General features: G+C 38.9%; 1 protein-coding gene across 4 annotated transcripts in view; it reads left to right on the forward strand.

Moving 5' to 3' along the window:
• Nucleotides 1-19824, forward strand: part of rhbdf1b (rhomboid 5 homolog 1b (Drosophila)) — a 45387-nt gene that overhangs the window by 2434 nt on the left and 23129 nt on the right. For 3 of the 4 annotated variants that reach the window (XM_066663848.1, XM_066663849.1, XM_066663850.1), the window contains exons 2-3: nucleotides 16247-16384; nucleotides 18583-18725. In XM_066663848.1, the coding sequence (XP_066519945.1) occupies nucleotides 16271-16384; nucleotides 18583-18725 (257 nt within the window). In that variant the 5' untranslated portion in view covers nucleotides 16247-16270. The remainder of the gene's footprint in view (nucleotides 1-16246; nucleotides 16385-18582; nucleotides 18726-19824) is intronic. The other variant, XM_066663851.1, reaches the window with a different exon arrangement.

Genomic DNA, 19824 nt, shown 5'->3' on the forward strand with positions numbered 1-19824 from the left:
AAATGAATGACAGTGTCTTTAAGGGTATGGAGGATTATATGGGCTAGTTCAGGCCCATCCCGCTTTCCTCAATATACAGATCAAAAAGCCCTGTAAAATAAGGCATGTTCCGAATTCTTTTTTAGCAATGTGATAGTTTACTGATTACTCACTGCTTTGTGTAGGTGCAGTTCGGATTCGCAGTAGTGATATACTACAGTAAGCACTGCAGCTATTTTCAGCAAATTGCATGCTCTTTTTAGAATTTTTTTCTTAGTCCCATACTTCAGCAGACCCCTCCTCCAACTGAAACTGTACTAAAATAATTGGACGTTTAGGCATTTCTGGGTGGTTTTATATTTTGTTCTGGTTTCCGCTCTCTCTGATCTAGCTGTGGGTGAATCAAGCCTTGACATGTTCCTAACCCTACAGTTAATCAACCAAAGGGCTTTTATACCATTGAGAAGCTCTTTTTTCAGCAGCCACACTCCTATTTCTACAGTAAACATACAGATATCTGTGTGCTCTGTAGCTGTGTGCACTGAATATCATCTTTATCAGCAATGTGTGTGCTTTACGTTAGCTGAATTGGAAAAGATGGAGTCATATATATATAGTGTATTTTTGAAGCTTTCTCTTTATGCTTTCAACCATTTTTATACAAAGGACAAAATAAATGACCCAGAAGCTCTGTGCGGTGCAGGGTTTCTTTATTCTGCCCGTCATTATATCTGTTTGGTCTTTGAAGCCTGACTCAGCACTACCTGAAATAAAATCACAGTGTAAGCTGCATTAGTGGTGTAGTTGTGTTTAAGCTTTTCACCATCAAGGATTCATAGTGAGGTGTTAGCTGGGAGAGTTCTGGCAGGTCACAGAGGCGGGAGCCAAGTCAGCTGCTTCTCTTCTGGGAGTGCTCTGCTGCAGGCCTTTAACTTGGTGCTTCCTGTAGAAACATACTGAATTCAAAATACCTTTATCTGACCCTTACTTCAAGTCATTTGACTGACCTGTGTTAAAGACACTGATTAACTCCATAAATTAGGAAAATTACTTATATAAGGTAAACAAATGTGGTGTACACATGCTGCGTTGGCCTGATGTTTAAAGAAGTGGGATTGGGACCGGACAGTTGCAGGTTCGATCCCCACGACTGTTAGAAAATACTGGCGGCAAGGGGCGTGAAGGGACACTGCTGTGTCCTCCCTCATATGTCATGGCAGAGGTGCACTTGAGTAAAGTGAATTAAACATGGTCACGTGCACTGGGTTTGGCTGCCTGGCTCGTGTGTGTGTGTGTGGGGGGGGGTTGTCTGAATTCAGGTCACATCATAGCACTGAGACAGCTCTAGTCAAGATAACAAATGATCATCTTCTTGCCTTGATAAAGGCTAGGTATCCTAGCATCCTGTTGGTGCTACAAAAGACAATATTCTCCTAGAAAGGTTAGAAAACATGGTTGGAATCACAGGGACAGTCCTATCATGGTACAAATCTTACTTAACCGAACATTATCAGTTCGTAAATGTAAACGATTTATCTTCCAATTGTTCTAAAGTAACATATGGAACTCCACAAGGCTCTATTTTAGGACTATCATTTTTTACATTATACATGATATTGTTAGGAGGCACAGTGGTGCAGCAGGTAGTGTCGCAGTCACACAGCTCCAGGGACCTAGAGGTTGTGGGTTCGAGTCCTGCTCCATTATGCGTATTATGAGCCTCCACAATTACTCAGATCACAGAGTACTGACTTTTTAATAGTTCCCAGAATTCAGAAGGCTTCAGTTGGGTGAAGATCCTTTTCTTATAAAGACTCCAAACTCTCGAACAATCTTCCAGAAAATGTTCAGGACTGAGACACAGTCAAAATGTTGGTGCTGTTGTCCTGCCACTTGCACACGATTGCTTAGGTTTGTCGACTCTGGAGCGGAGGGATGCCAATGTTTCAGGTCGCTCCCGTGTCTGTGTATCCTTTAGCCTTTAGTCTTTAGCCATGCTCTAGTAATGTTCACATTCTCTCTTTTACATACACCCAAAAAGATCAAAACTAATTTCATCTCCCTGCCCACCTCTCTGTCTGGACACTGATGGATGACTTACTGTGGAGCTCTCCTGCTCCCCGCTTCAGACCAGCTGCCCCAGGCTTACTAGTCCACTTACCTTGAACTAGCTGCCTGCCCTACATTGAGTTTTCATGCAGTCCTAATTATTACAATTAAGAATAATTATAATAATAATAATATCATCATCATCATTGCTTACATTATGTATACTATGACTATATCGGTATACATGAGCATAACAGCAAACCTGTGTGATGTATATAAACCTTTTATTAATAATTTGTCAATAAAATTGTCAATAATTTGTAGGTAGATTAATCAGAGGAAGATAGGTTCCCTTTGTGTGAGCCTTGGTTCCTCCCAAGGTTTCTTCCTCAGCTCTGAGGGAGTTTTTCCTTGCCACTGTTGCCCCTGGCTTGTTTACCTGTCTGTTTGTCCGTTTGTTTTGTTTTATTTTGTTTGTTTTTATTTATGTACATATTGATGTTAAAACTGTACTGGAATTCTGTGAAGCTGCTTTGTGACAACATCAAATTTGACCTTGAACCATTTACTCCCCTGCACTCATCACAATTTCTACTAAATCATTTAAACTGCCCCTGTTCTAAGAATCAGGTCAGAGACTGGTGTAAGCTGTCTACAAATCTATGTGCATAGATTTGTAGACAGCCTTAATAATTTTCAATTCAGCTACTTTCAGATGCCCCTGAAAGAGATTCAGTTGTGCTCCAGTGTGATTTACACACTGATTGTGTGGTGGTACTAATCAATAGAATAGGGTAATTTGGCTTTAATAAAAGAGAATACATGAGAGAAATTGACAAACACTGTGATTTGCAAGAAATGTGTTGTTAAAATAAAGTAAACAGGCAATGCATTGAACATACATAGCCACCACAGGACTGATCTGCTTTCTGTCCATTTAGTGCTATTTTACATGATTGGAATGATGACCCACTTAGGCATAGACAGGTTGCAGTCAAGATTTACACCAATCAACCATCATATTATAACCATCTCCTTGTTTCCACACTTACAATCTATTCTCTGAGCTCCACTGTCCAGACTGGAACACTTTGTAGTTCTGCAGTTACAGGCTGTAGTCTGTCTGATTCACTCCATACTTTGCATGCTTTCATCCTGTTCTCCAATGGTCAGAAACCCTACAGAGCAGGTATGATTTTGGTGATAAATCATTCTCAGCATTGCAGTGAAAATGACATGGTGGTGGTGTGTTAGTGTGTGTGCTGTACTAGTGTATCAGACACAGCAGTGCTGCCCGAGGTTTTAAACACTGTGTCCATTCACTGTCCACTCTTTTAGATATACCTGCCTCGATGGACAACTTTGTAGAGACAATAGCTCATCTGTTACTGCCCACAAGATGCTGTTGACTGGAGATTTTTTGTTGCTGAACTAGTCTCGGTCCAGCAGTGACACCGAGGAGGGGTTTAAAAACTCAAGCAGCTCTGCTGGGTCTGATCCCCTTGTATCCGTGTAACACACACTCACTCATCTCTTTCAGGGAAGACCCTGTATTTTTCAACAAGATAATGCCAGACCACATTCTGCAGCAATCACATCATGGCTACGTAGGAGAAGGATCTGGGTACTGAAATGGCCAGCCTGCAGTCCAGATCTTTCACCTATAGAGAACATTTGGCGCATCATAAAGAGGAAGGTGCGACAAAGAAGGCCCAAGACGATTGAACAGTTAGAGGCCTGTATTAGACATAAATGGGAGAGCGTTCCTATTTCTAAACTTGAGAAACTGGTCTCCTCTGTCCCCAGACGTCTGAGTGTTGTAAGAAGAAGGGGGGATGCCACACAGTGGTAAAACATGGCCTTGTCCCAACTTTTTTGGGATTTGTTGACGCCATGAAATTTTGAAACAACATATTTTTCTCTTAAAATGATATATTCTCTCAGTTTAAACTTTTGATCTGTGATTTGTGTTCTATTCTGAATATAATATTAGATGTTGGCACCTCCACATCATGGCATTCAATTTTTATTCACAATTTGTGTCCCAACATTTTTGGAATCCGGTTTGTATGCAGAGCAATCTACTATCTATAATTGTAGAACTAAAAAGTGCTTCTGTCTAGTTAGTGCAACTGAGAGAATGTAGAGACCACGAGAGTAGAAAACAGGAGGTGGTTTTAATGATAAGGCTGATTGCTGTGTGTGTGTGTAAGAGGCATGAAGTTGCTATGCACATTGTTGTACATTTTCTTATATTGGTTGTCAGATATTTTTCATTCATTCGTTCATTCATTATCTGTTACTGCTTAACCAGTTCAGGGTCGGGTAGGTCCAGGGCGTACCCGGAATCATTGGGCGCAAGGCAGAAACACACATTCACACACACAATCACAACAAAGAACACTTTTGAGTCACCAATTCACCTACCAACGTGTGTTTTTGGACTGTGGGAGGAAACTAGAGCACCCGGAGGAAACCTACGCAGACACAGGGAGAACACACCAATCTCCACACAGACAGTTACCTGGAGCAGGACTAGAACCCACAGCCTCCAGGTCCCTGGACCTGTGTGACTGTGACACTACCTGCTGCACCACAGTGCTGCCCTGTCAGATTTTGTGAAATAATAAAAATACTATTCCATCTATTTGCACATTTAGGTGTATTTTATTCTCAGTTACACATATATTATGATTTATTATACAATAGAGGATTATCTTGCAGTATATAGAGAATCTCAGAATCAAACTACTCTTTCTATATCATCCTTATAAAGGGCAATGTATCGTGATAATATCGTATTGAGATGCCATGTGATTCCCACCCCTACTCACCAGCCAAAAAACAAAACTGATCCTCGGACCTTCTTATTTGCAGAAGGCCTTAATTAGCACATACTTGTCAAATATTTTTTTTCTCAATGGCTATTTTCCTTTCATGCCTGAGCTACATCTGTGCACAATTATCATTTTATTTTCATACAGTGCAAGCCAACAGAGGAAGCACTCAGTGTTAACGGCACAGTTTGAAGATGCCTCATAATGAACTCTATTGTGAAAGCATTTCCTTTTCAGACTAATGTATGAACTGACCCAAGGAATTTGAATAGCTAGACAGACCTGGCCCATCTGCTGCTGTAGACATGCAGAACTTACAGCATCTCTTTTTCTGACCTCTTCCCTCTGGTAAAAATGCACTGTGACAGAACTCACTATGATTTTCCAACAGTGCAAATCATCCATGGCCATCCAAATCCAGGCAAAGCAAAGCTCTGCTTGCTGTTAGTAACCAGCTGCTATAAATGTTGACGGAAGCAAGGGATTTTGCAGTAAAAAGAAGAGTGCTGTTACAGCGGTCTGGTAATTGGATGTGTGGGACTTACTGGACAGGATTAGCTGACAGCCAAAATCTGTTGACACAGAGAACATTCACTCAGTCTTATCGCCATTTGAAGCACCAAAGCAAACTCTAAGTGTAAAACATGTAAAAGGGGTCACTGTTAAGAACTATAGCTGCTTGCTGGTAAAATTGATTTCTGAATATAGACAACGGTAAGTGGTAATGTTTATGTTTAAGCTCACCTCTATGGATTTCTTATGTGCATTGTATTTAACCTGACAGTACAATGCACCATTCTAAAGTCGGCTGGAAATGTGGATCCTTGTGGCTTAGAGACTGGTTTAAGATTACCACATTCTTATATGGTCCTCTAAATGTGGTTAATTTCTGGATGTTCCCTCAAGGTTAAGACTACAAGACATCAAACCAAACTGAAAACATGAAGGATAACACTAACTTTAAACTGAAGGAACAAACAGAGGTCATGAAACCACTGTTGGAAATCAGGAACAAAGAAACAGATCACACATGCAAACAAGAACACGAGACATTCACAGTGACTAACTCAGAAAGACTTGATTACATGAGAACCTAACACAAAGCACACGTGACTGATCTGTCTCTAAGCAACAGACAATTCACAAGTTCATGACAGAATTAAGGCAGAAAACACATGAAGGAGTCTGAGGAACAGAGGGGCTTAAACAAAGAAAAACATGCCAGGCAAGGTGAAGGAGCGTGAGGACAGCAATACAACATGGCTACAGAAGATGCCTTCTATGCAAGATATGGATAGTTTGAAAAATGAAGGTTTTTGTCTGCCTGTTTTGGCTTCTTGTCTACACGAAAACAGTGTGTTAGGTCATTGAAACAGGGGTTTTCGATGAGAAAACACAGTTGTCACTGTGCTCATTGGGAAGAGGAAAATTTATATTTTTGGCTGAAATTAAGATAGCTTCTCCCTCCCTATTCAGTGAAGTACATAATTAATTAAACTACAGTGTATACTTTCAGGTAACACTGTATTTCAATTTGCCACATATAAATATAAATTATGTTGTATCTGAAATATATAATGCAATATTAAGATCTAGATTCAGTAACTTCATTCAATTCATTCAATTCAATTTCACATAGAATGATTTGGGCTTTAATGTCTCTCTTTAAGAGCTACTATGCCCCGCTACTTGACTGGCATGATAATGCAACAGTTTTTGTATTCATCTGCACAAGGATCAAATCAAAAACAAATAGAAGGAGTTTTAAAAATATCCAGAACTGTGTGGACAGGGCCTGATATCAATTCCCTGCTGGGGTGAGCTCACATCAGTACACAAATTGGGCAGGATTCAAAAACATTTTTGCCTATGTCTGTAACAGTAGTAGAATTTAAGTTAATCGGGATGAAAGGTTTCCTTAAATTTTGTAATTTCTGATGTTAGTGCACTAACTTGGGAATGATTTGATTATACTATTATTCATAATTAACTAGTGTTAATGATAAAAAAAATGTCCTGTGTCATGTTTTGCATTATATGAAACATTTTAGAGACAATCACTAGTCTCAGTCTTCATATATTACAAGAAAGAAATAAAACTTATGAAACAGTGAAATGTACCAACATTATAATTAAGTTAAATACAAATGATCTGTGTGAAACATGAGCTACAGGGTTGTTAGCATTATACTGATAAAGAACTGAGAGTGAATTGTGAATAGTTTTTCCTAGCACTTGAGGGTCTTGCTGGATAGATAGACGTTTACAGATTAAAGGTTAACGTTTACAGATTAAAGGAAGGTTTTGAGATGCAATATATGGAGAAAACGTATTAGGATAGATCACCTAATCATGGCATACATGCGTTTCATTGGGACTCTGTTGCCACAGGTTTATAAAATCAAGCACAAAACAAGTCAGTCTCTTTTTACAAATATTTGTGAAAGAATAGATTGTTCAAAGCTTCATTTCACTGATGGTACTGTAATTGGATGCCACCATTGCAACAAGTCAGTGTATGAAATATCTTCCTTCCTAGATATTTCATGATAAGCTGTGAGTGGTGTTATTGAAAAGTGGGAGTGTTTAGGAACCACATCAACTCAGCCACAAAATGTCAGATCATATAACATTGTGCCATGTATTGGGCCCCAACATAGCTGTTCTCGTCTTGTTTCTTAGGCTGTACACCCACTTTGAAAAACTTGAGAATCTTAGCTGTAGTGTGGTTGCATCTGCTGTTGCTGATCCCCTTGCTTGATTGTCTCAAGGACTAAGATCTGGCCATGTTTCCAGCAATTGCACCCCTCACTCAGGGCATTAGTAGCTGCAAATGCTCAAATGGGAAATCAAACTCTGCTCTGTTAACTCTGTTAACCACTACACTATACCAACCACAATGAGTTGAATTCACAGTGGAGAAAATCTACAGAGTTGGGTACCAGAACTCTGTCTGTCTCCCAATGGTCTGTCAGCCCTTTTAAGCTCATTGGAAGGGAAACATATTCTCTTCATTTTGCTTTCTGGCAGTAGTCTAACACTCGCATTGGAAAGATGCATTGAGGTAAGAGCTTTCCAGCAAATATCACATTTTGTTTTTCCAAATCTGTAATTGCTTTGAAAGTACAATCAACTGTGGATTTGTGAAGGCTAGTGTTTCTCTTTAGGCTGTTTAGATAACTTATCCAATTAATTTTGCCTACATTTCCAACATTAAGCAGTGCTTCGCCTCTAACAGCCTGCAATCAATACAGATAGGCCACATATTGAGTCCTATTTAATGTAGACTGCTCCAGGCAGCCATAGCATCGGAAAGTATTTAAATGGTGATCGCATGTTTTTTAGGCATGTGATTCAGCAGCAAATCTCAGCTTCATCCAGCAGCATAATGGCTGCTTTGTAGACAATGAGACATTGTCAGAAAGCCAGGAGATATATCGAGAGGTTTGCAGCAAAGCTAGTGTGTGCCTTTGTATCTGGCATTATACAAGGGCTTTCTTGTTCCTTATTGATATTTGAGAGGTACCACATATACCACTTGTTCACCCATTCATCCTGGTGTTGTGGTTTCAAGTCCCACTTCTGGAGTCTTCCGGTGAGGAGCTTGTTGTGTTCTCCCCTTGTCCATGTGGGTTTCCACCGGGTTTCCTCGCATAGTCCAAAAACACACATTGGTAAGTGGATTGGCTACTTAAAGTGTCCCTAGGTGTGAGTGTGTCACCCTGTGAAAGACTGGCATCCCCTCCAGGTTGTGTTCCCACCTTGTGCCCAGTGATTATGGGTAGGCTCCAGACCCAGTCGGACCCTCAACTGTATAAGCGGTTACAGACAATGAATCTGACATTTTTTGTGTCTTCTATCAAATTTGTTGCCAGACATTTTTTTTACATTACAAAGTAAAACTGGTGTTCATATACCTGCTCTGAGAGAAAAGTTTGCTGTCAAAGTAGATTTACAATACATGAAAAAGCAATGTGTTAACTGTTCAAATCAATCTGAATTGGTGAGATGAATTAGTTCTACCAGCAGAGCACATAAACAAAGTAGCTCAATAAGAGCTTGTTGGTTGACCTTGTGCTGACAGGCCATCTGGATGACTACAGAGTGCCCATTGCCATAATCAGTGCTGGAAGCAAGAGGCTGAAATGGTGAACAACTCTGGCTATGCAGAAGTATGTGAGGCATTTCCCAGCATGTGTGTGGAGCACTTTGCCAGGCTGTGTGCCCAGACTAGCAAGCAGGTCTGATCAAAATCTATTTTAGTGGCCACTCAGTTGGTTCCTGGAGGCACATGCAAGTGTTTCATCTGCAGCCAAGTAGCCTGCCAAATGTGTCATTATATTTGTCTGTAGCTGGTGGATGTATTTGTGGGTTCTTGCCATTTTTCATGACTTCATTTCAGTCTCTCCTTGAATAGTCCTTATTTATGTGTGGAGTCTGTCAGAAGTTGTTGCCTTTTCCAGTTTCTGCACAGAGGGTTTTGATGGGCTTAGTAAACCAACAATTTTTTTTTCTAATTTGGATTTTGGTTTTTAACTGAATCATAAACTGACTTTAACTGACTTCTCATAAAATATGACCCTATGAATTTTATTATATTTTAATTAACTTAAAAACGCAAAAATCTGTAAAAACTGGGCAGCTATAGGATTCCTTTTGACACATGATGCATTTACTTCCGTCAGCATCATTTCTTTCCCATGTGCCTGTAGAATTGTTAGAATTTGTATTGTGATTAGTAAAGCAGGCCGGTGTCTACATACATGGAAGTCTGGATGCAGAAGCTGCACATAGCATAAATAATACAATAACAAAGAGTATCAGTATTGATCTTTATTCATTCATTCATTGTTTCAGTCAGTTCAGGGGCGCGATGGTCCAGATCTGCAAGGTAGGAACACACCCTGGAGGGGGTGCCAGTTCATCGCAGGGTAACTCACACATATGGACATTTTGAGTAGACAATCCACCTACCAACGTGTGTTTTTTGGACCGTGGGAGGAAACCAGGTCACCTGGGGGAAACCCACACAGACATTGATTTTCAATATTTCAATATACATTATTTACAGCATCAGTTACGGACTGACTGACGTTCATTACAGCTCACTCAATTTAAAATTTTGTTTAAAAATATTACAATATTTACAAAGCCAATAGGTTTATTTTTTAATGGTGATGTTATGTTTCTTTGTTTTTCAGTTTTTCAGTGGATTTTATACTGTTCATATTGATATCAGAATTATATCATATCGACCAAAACTAAGAATTATATCGTGATATAAATATCGTCCAGCTCTAAATAGAGCTCAGGGAAAATGTGAAAGTTATATATAAATACAATATACTTTGAGAAAAACTACAAAAATACATTGTAAAGATATCCTAATATGGCTTTAAGGTTAGAGTTGAAGGCTTGGTCTGGAAGGTCAAATGTTCAATCCACAGTACCCCTCATGACGAATGCAAAAGAGGAACATAATAACTGTCTTTCTTCTCCCTCAATATCCATAACTGAAGTACCATTGAGCAATACACTTAGCAACTGCTCCCTGGGCTTTGGGACTTATTGTTGTGTGTGTACTCACTGCATCTAATGTGGATGCTAATATATAGCATACATAAAAAAAATGTGAGAAGATCGCACTCACAGGAATGATGGCTGTACCAGATGAGGTCATCTAGCAATGTCTAGAAGCATCCAGAGATCTTCCATTCAAACAGACCACAACATATGGCCTTAGTAAAAACACTGACCGTGTTTAGCTTCTTTCATCAGGAAGGAGGGTTACAAGTTGTGACAGGAGTCAAGCCTGCATTAAGACTAAAGAGGGATTATTATAGAGGATGCAGGTTCTTGTTCATAGCATACAGATACTTTAAAGAACACTGAGGAACACTTTAATAAATAATCATTTATTTATGTTATTCATATTTTTCAGGACACTGTCTGTTGGAAAACACAACATTCAAGAACATGGCTAAAAGCCAAGAGCAGACTAATAATGCTAAAATTTGCAAAGAAGGAATGCATTTATCTGAACATGACATTATCTGACCTGAGTGCTGTATACATAGGCTGGCCAGTATGGAGCTACTGACATTGAAGCAATGCATTTCATCTGACAAATACTTTGATCAATAACAGCTAGTATAATCTTCATAGAAAAGCATACAATTAAGTAGTAAGTGTGGAGCTGCTACACATGAGAATGAAGTCCTTATGCCCAAGGCCAAACATTGGTGTGATGGTATAAAGCCTCCAGGGGTGGAGTATTAAAGTAATGGACAACTCCCGACATTAGTGTAATGCTCTCATGGCTGAATGCCATCATCATATTCTCACAGAAATATTCAAAAATCTAGCATCAAGATATCGTAGAAGAGAATAGAAGAGAAATGTTAATGCAGCAAAGGCCAAACAAACATTCTATTATTAATCTTCATTGGAGAAGAAATGTGGGATTAACAGGTTCCCCTAATCTTTGTCACCATACTTACACATTTACTCATGTAGAATATGTTCATTTCCTGGTAGCTTGTGTATAGACTGTAGGTACTTACTTTCATCTTTTTGTCTGACTACATGTCACACAGTAGCTGCAAGTGCACTTTTTGAAAATGTGTACTTCGGAAAGCAGTGGCATTTCAGTAATAGTTCCCGTAGTCCAAAATTATGATTGGTTTCTTGTTGTGGAGTTGGAGTGCGGTGTGTGTGTGTTCAGGCAAAACTACCATTTCTGGTCAGAATCAGGCAGCCCACAGCTGATTTCTGTGTAAAAGTATGTTTGTGTGTGCAGACACAGAGGCTAGGAACAGTTCAGATTAATCATATATCTTACAGTGAAAACTTTGTGGCATTGGCTAGAAAATCAAACCAACTATCTATCTATGAATCACTCTGTTCTTTCATAATAACTGGTGCAAGGTTAAACAAGGTTTATTCAACACTGGCTAAGCCCTGTCACATAAGGAATTTAGACTATGAACTATGTGGTTGTAATGAACTGAAAAAAGACAGGTTGGAAATGGTTACAAATGTGCCACAATGCTAACATTAGCTTTGCATGCCATTACATGAAAATAAACTTGGTTTAGCACAGTGGGTAACACTGCTGACTTCTATAAAGCAAACATACAATATTACACCAATAAAAGCTCTCAGACAAGACAACACCAAGTTGTCCTCCATCTGTAACATGTTTAGAATTGTACGTCACCATGGATATGAGCATCTGCCAGATGCCCTCAGTGTAAATAAATTCCTCCTGATCTGTCCTTTGTTTTGTGACTTCTTTTTTTTTTTTGGATTGTGACTTATTACATGCACAAAAAATATATTTCTGGAAAACTGAGTCTGAGCCAAAATGTTTTTATTAAGTTGAATAAATTGTTTGCCAACTCACAGTAAGCTTGTTCAAGCTAGTCTATCGTCCAACATGAACTATGAAGAATGCATAGATAAGTAGAATATATTTTTAAAGATTTAATAATATTGTAAAAACTCAAAACACAGTGCAAAGTGCAACACTAAGTAAAATTTGATAATTTTACTCCCGCCCCCCAACAACACTGTCCTAAAATGAAGGGGGAGAGGGAATAAACGGGGGTGATTTCCTAACCTCCTCCTAAAGTTACATACTACAGTTTCTGCAGTGCTGAAACTGGACTAGAGTCTGGTTTTAAACTGTAATTTTAAGCTAAAAATAGTACCTAATGTTCCTTTAAAGTGAAATTTGTGAGTTCCTTATAAACATAATAAGGAATGTGTAGTTTTGTTCAAAACCTGAGATTCCTTAAGCACTGTTTTTAATGGGTTTCTTTGGGGTAAGATTTGCAATAGGATGAAGCAGGAGTGTTGCCACAAGACCCAATTTCAAATATTGTGTTCTTATTTCCTGAAAAACACATCCGTTGATTCAATAACACACCTTGACATCAAAGTAAATCTAGTACAACTAAGACAACTTGTATTATTCAGACCCATGCGCGTGCCTAGTGCTATATTCCATTCTCCAAAAATTGGAAATAGCTCAGTGTAGTCAGGAAGCCTGGCTAGAGCAGCACCTGGTGTTAAATGGCACATAGCCTGTTGGCCTTGGCTGGAGCACTTGGACCTTTTTTGGTTCTTGGACCAAGTGATTTTAAAGCCAGACAGTGGCTTCAGTAATGAAACAGACTTGTTTACTCAGAAAAAGGTAGAGGGATGGAGTTAATTTTGATCTGTTTCTGTATATGTAAAGCAGAGAATGGGAACATTTCCAGAGTGTGGCTAATGACTCATGGCTAATGACGACAGATCTCACTATGAAAAGCTTTAACTAAAAGGTGAGAACCAGAAGGACCCACAGATGCAGGAGCATCCTGAAACACTGGCATCCCTCCGCTCCACCGTCAACAAACCTGAGTGATCGTTTAAAAAGGTGGGACGACAGCACCAGCGTCTCAGTTTACTATAATTCCCTGTGTCCATGGACCCCTGGATCTCCCGCCTTTATTTATGGGGGAGCATTAACTACCAAAAGCTAGCCTAGATTTGAAGATTGTGATTGTGTCTGGGTCCCAAACATTTTCTTGAAGATCATTCCAGAGTTGGGGGGCTTTAACTGAATTCTGGGAACTATTAAAATTCCAGTACTCTGTGATCTGAGTAATCGTGGAGGCTCATAATAGGAAATAATATCTTGAAGGTATTCAGGAGCAAGCCCATGTTGGGCTTTATATGTTAATAACAGAATTTTGTTATCAATGTGGAATTTAACAGGCAGCTAATGAAGTGATTCTAGAACTGGGCTGATATGTTCAAATTTTCGAGTTTTAGTGAAGACCCTGGTTGCAGCATATTGAACTAGTTGAAGTTTACTTAAATTTCTGCTAGAGCATCCTGACAGTAGTGTGTTACAATATTCAAGCCTTGAAGTAATAAAGGCATGTACTAATGTTTCTGCATCATGCAGACAATGTTGCGAAGATGTGAAAAATCTCTCCTAGTGATAATGCCTATGTGTTGACTGAATGACAAATCCGGGTCAATTATGATGCCAAGCTTTTTTTGCTGCTGAAACGGATTTAACCGTAAAGTCAGCAAGATTTAAAATTAAATCTGATCATTTATTTCTGGCCAATATTGGACCCAGAAGCAGAACTTCTGTTTTATTACTGTTTAGAAGGAGGACGTTACACAACACCCAGCCTTTCACGTCTTTTACACAGTCCTCTATTATCTTTAATCTTTGTTTGTCATCAGGCTTGGCTGATATGTACAATTGAGTGTCGACAATTGTACAATTGTAACTCAAAATGTAACACACTTTTATAATTTATAACTTTTAACTGTTGTGTAGTATTATGAATGACAATTATCATTTTATTTTACTAAATAAATAAAAATTAAGTAGTTGTCACGGTTGGGCAGGACAGACAAGGGAGGTGGACGTAAACGTAAGGAATCTTTGTTTAACAGGACCCAAAACAAACACGAGCAAGGAGTTTCACAAACTAACCACACGAACGAAACAGGAACAAACAGACAACCGAGAACAGGGGTAGACATGGGAGACACAGAGAAAGAGAAACACACATCTACACACACAAGAACCTACCGGGGAACACTGAAACAAAGGGACTATATATACACAGAGCACTGACAAGGAACACCTGGGGACAATAACGAGAGGGCAGGACTACAAAGGAGACACTGACGGGAGGGCGGAGCTAAGGCAGAACTAGGGCAGACACAAGAACAACAACCAGAGCCATGTGCTACATGAGCACATGGTGAGGAAAACAGACAGGACGTTACAGTAGTTCAAAAATGGCAAGTGAGAACAATTTATTTGTCACTCATTATGACTTTCATCAAGGGAAAAGCTCTGCAAAAGCATGTGCACTTATTTGTTCTGTTCTTGGGGGCAATCACCAGGAAATCACTGGGCACAAGACAGGAACACACCCTGGAGGGGGCTCCAGTCCTTCACAGGACAACACACACTCACACATTTACTCACAGACTCACATGTATGGACACTTTTGAGTTGCTAGTCCACCTACCAACATGTGTTTTTTGACTGTGGGAGGAAAACTGAGCACCCGGAGATACTCATCACAGATAGTCACCCGGAGTGAGACATTATTTATTTATACACATAAAATTTTGATATGTTCACTGTTTTTCTTGAAATGATGAAAATTTTGAAGCAGAGCAAATACATGGACTTAAATGGAGTAATTAGAAAACTGACCATCAGTCAGCTAAGCCGTTTTGCGGATCTTTGTTGAGTGGTGAAAGTTCCAGTTATTTCTGCCTAAAGTCAAAGTTTACTTGTAACACATAAAAACATAAATGGGTCAGCCCATTAAACATGTGATCATCCTGTTTTGTACAGTTTTAGAAAAGCATGGGTTATTTTTATTTTTTAAATTGTCTTTTGAAACAAAGTGATAAGCAAATTGCAACGGCAGTGATTTATTATACACTATAAAATCAGTTATACATTAAATATTGAACTAAAGCTTCATGTGGGTGTTGTTTTAGAGGCATCTTGAAGAGATGTGCTAGCAGGCTTCACACTTCTCAGAGGAAGCATATACTAGCCTCCACCCTTCATGATTCGAAGCATTGTTTGATTGGAAGAGCCTTAACAAGTGGGAGGAATTGGCAGTGAATATATTTTGGACAGTGTAAATTGTTACAACTATATTTTACAGCCTTCTGTGATATCAGTATTGCAAAGGTTTGTTGTTTATTTGGTTTTATGCAAATATATGTTTAATACTGTATGATTTTTGGATTACTAAATGTATAGGCCAATGATCCTCAAACATTTTCTCTAGTACCCACCTTTTGTAGAAATTGCAACTTTTCTTTTGATTGAACAAAATGCATGACATTTGTAAAGGTTGATTTGTCACTATTGAGTTATGTACCTCATTAATTTGCATTGTGGCTCTGTGCAATAATTCTGCAATAGCACAGCAATAATAATAAAACTGTTGTGGTGGTGGTGATGAATCCAATGCATTATGAGTTACTGTCATAGTTAAATTTGAGTTTTCTTTGAAATTGTACAATGCTTAACCAAACATAAAGAACTGACATAATGAATAAATACATAAATAAATATGCATATACATACATACAGAGGATTTATGTGTTTGTGCTATAAGGACAAGGCATTGACAGCAGTTTGTCACTCGACCTGTAGTCACCAGCTGGAAATGAGGATTTGGGTCTTACATAAAGCAGCAGTGTGTGCTGCTTTGCTGCTTTTGTGGAAGGTTCACCCACATTTGTGTGTGTCTTTGTAAAGTGTCTCTCTCTCTCTCTCTCTCTCTCTCTCTCTCTCTCTCTCTCTCTCTCTCTCTCTCTCTCTCTCTCTCAAGCCTGGCAAGGGGAGGGGATCCAGCATGGCTGAGCCTGATGGAGAGAGTATTGTTGGTCAGCAGAGAAAGAAGCCACCCTGGCTCCAACTGGATATCCCTATTACACATAGTCCAATGGAGGAGCAAAACTTCCTGCAGGTACTGACAACCTGGCCCGGACATATTTTAAAGGAGCAGTTCCCAAAGCAGGGGCATGCCTGCGGCAAGGCAAATGACCTATTTTGAGCACTGCTAGCAAAAGATGGACAAGTTTATAAGAGCTACACGTGCAGCAGATGATGAGTTTCTCAAGGGAAGATAAGCTGAATCATATCTCAAAGGGGAGGGGGGTGTGACAATATTCTCATCTACAAAAGGGGGGCATGGCAGAAAAAGTTTGGGAACCACTGTGTTAAAGGATATGTTGTACAAATTGTTTTCTGTATTCCTTTTTTTCATGCCATAGCCAATTGTGCAGACTTTCCAACTTCCCTTATACCTATTATTTGAATTACGAAACTGGCAATTTTTGTTTGGGTATATTAAAAAATCGTGGGCTCAATTTGTGGCTGCATTTAGGTGCTACACTCTTAGAAAAAAGGTGCATGTAAAAGGTACATTACACAATGTACAGTATAAATGTACCTTTAAAGGTACAACAGTGTTTAAAAGTCCAGTTTTGTGCCTTAAATGTACATTTAATTAAATTAAATAAAGGGGCACATTAAATCAACACAATTTCAAAATCTACAATTATAATAAAATAGGGGTGGCACGGTGTCAGGTAGTGACAGGTGTCAGCGGTGGCAGGTAGTGTCGCAGTCACACAGCTCCAGGGGCCTGGAGGTTGTGGGTTCAATTCCCGCTCCGGGTGACTGTCTGTGAGGAGTTGGTGTGTTCTCCCCGTGTCTGCGTGGGTTTCCTCCGGGTGCTCCGGTTTCCTCCCACAGTCCAAAAACACACGTTGGTAGGTGGATTGGCGACTCAAAAGTGTTCGTAGGTGTGAGTATGTGAGTGAATGTGCGTGTGTCTGTGTTGCCCTGTGAAGGACTGGCGCCCCCTCCAGGGTGTATTCCCGCCTTGCGCCCAATGATTACAGGTAGGCTCTGGACCCACCGTGCCCCTGAACTGGATAAGCGGTTACAGATAATGAATGAATGAATTATAATAAAATGGTAAAAAAAAGTACAAAAAACGTAAAATGTACAATTATGTTCCCTAATTAAAGGTACAAATATGTACCCTTGAGGGTACCAGCACAGTGACAAATTTTCTGACAGTGTACCTTCAGTTTTGCTAATTTCAATTTTTGTCATTTGTTAGTTTTGTGCATAGAATTAAATGCATCAGTGACAATGAGGGTGGAGTGGTGCAACAAGGGGGTCTCACACGAGCCAGACAAATCATTGTTTTCAAACCATTTTGGCTGAAATAGCACTAATGCATCTCCGTCCTTAGATCAGTTCTTAGTGCAAAGTGCAGAACAGAATTTTCTTCACATCAGGCTAGCACATAAAGACTTGTCCTCTAAAATATGTTTGCCAGTGTCTAACCAATTACATCTAAAATATTTTTACAATAAATACAGGACTGTGCAAAAGTCTTAGGCACATAAGATAATTATATATATTTAAATGAATGCCTTCTCAGTACGTGTGGTGCTTGTATAGTTATATATACTCACAGTAAACACAAAACAATAATAATATAAAACAAATAAGAAATATAACATTTTTCTATAAAGTAGTAGGTGTGAGTGAGTTTAAGAACAATTTTTTGTTCAGATTCTACTTGATTGCATTAATTTGTTAAATTAACTGCACACATTATAACACATAAAAGTAGGTATTGGATAATGACCTTAAATAATATGGATGGCAAATCTCTGTCAGGAGGAGAGATTTGGAAAAATTTAAACCAACACATTCACACACACAATATCACACGTACTGGAATAATGTTATTTGTTTTTATTCTAGAGCTGGGCTTTATTTGTTGTTTGTTTTTTAGCAAATAAACACTTACTGCTCAGATAAATAGCTTTTTAAATCTCAGTCTCTGGTGCCTTATAATTTTGCACAGTACTGTATATGTGCAAAGTACTGCACAATTACACTACTATCCAATTTATATTACATTTTTCTTACACAATACAAAGTTATATTACACATATACAATTAGTAAATAATATAAGACTTATAAAGTTAAAATGTACAGTAGTGACTTGTTGCAGGTGCTTACGAAGGTTATTTGTCATTTTCACTCTGAGCATTACCCTAGATGGGTTATACACCTTTACAGCTCTGTAGTAATGAATTACGTTTTGTATTAATACTTCTGTATGTTCCCTTCCCAAGCCATGGGTGCGTAACAGCTTGTACCTACGTAGTGCCAGTGTGCCCACTGAGAACATCCAGATCAGGTGCCCACCAGTGGACCCAAATGCCTACCGCAGATCCTCAGTATTGAGCAAACCCTCCATCTCCCAGACAATCAAAAGGTACATACATCAATACAGAGCTCTCAAAATTGATATAGTTCATCACACAGAATAAGAAGCATCATCTAAGCCTTGTCTAAATATCATAAAGTGTTGTCTGAGAGATTACTGGTTAATATGCTGTCCTACACTCTCAGAAAAATGTTATGGTACAGGTACATTATTGTCGCTAAAAGTTAAAACAGTATAAGCTTTAAGGGTTCAACAGTGGTTTTAAAGACTTATTGTGTTCCTTTAAAGGAACATTACATTCTTTTCTCCAGACGTAGATGTGAACATTTGTAATCTGTAATTGTAGAATTGTATAAAATATGCATGGCTTAAGTTCAACTTGTCTGTACATTTTTATTCACTGTTTGAAATACCACAAAAACTCAGTATAACTCAACATCTCTTTATTGTCTAAAATCTCCAAATACCCTTTCTGTGCCGTGAGCAGAGAGAGAGAAAGCCTAGCATAACAGAGCGAGACAATATTTTTTATGCATTTACAGACACAGGGGATTCATAAACACATTAGACTGGTTTTGAGCATGCAAACAGACCTGAGAGTTAGCAAATGGTCAGGAATCATCCTTAGAATTTTGTAGAAAATGTATTTTTCAGCCTTAAAATTGTGAATATTTCATTTAAAAATCTTGCAATTACAATTAATATGTCATTTTTTAGTTATGTTACCTAACTGAAAAAGTACTAAATATGTACCTTATTAGGGTACTACCAGAATGACTGGAAAATGTACCACCACAGTGACAGTTATTCTGAGAGTGTAGAGAGCACAATTGGCCTCACTCTTTGGGTGAGTAGGATAGCCCTCCCTCTCCTCCCATTTCTCAGTGTGATAACTGGAGTACATGGGCATCTGTTAGCTTACATAATAGATCCGACAGAGTTAGCATTCTCTTTTTTAAGCATTTTGAGCTATCTAGGGACACCTTGTTGCAGCAGTATGAAAAATTGCTATTCTCTGTAAACTTGTGCTTTTCTGTGCTAGATTACTTGTTCGTCCCCATTTGCAAAGCATGTGTCTCTTACCATCTGCTGTGGCACTGATTCGTCCAGCTTTTTTCTGAAGAAATAAAATCTGTGTACTGCTGCC

Source organism: Hoplias malabaricus, chromosome 3, assembly GCF_029633855.1.
Source record: "Hoplias malabaricus isolate fHopMal1 chromosome 3, fHopMal1.hap1, whole genome shotgun sequence".
NCBI classification, from domain to species: Eukaryota; Metazoa; Chordata; class Actinopteri; order Characiformes; family Erythrinidae; genus Hoplias; species Hoplias malabaricus.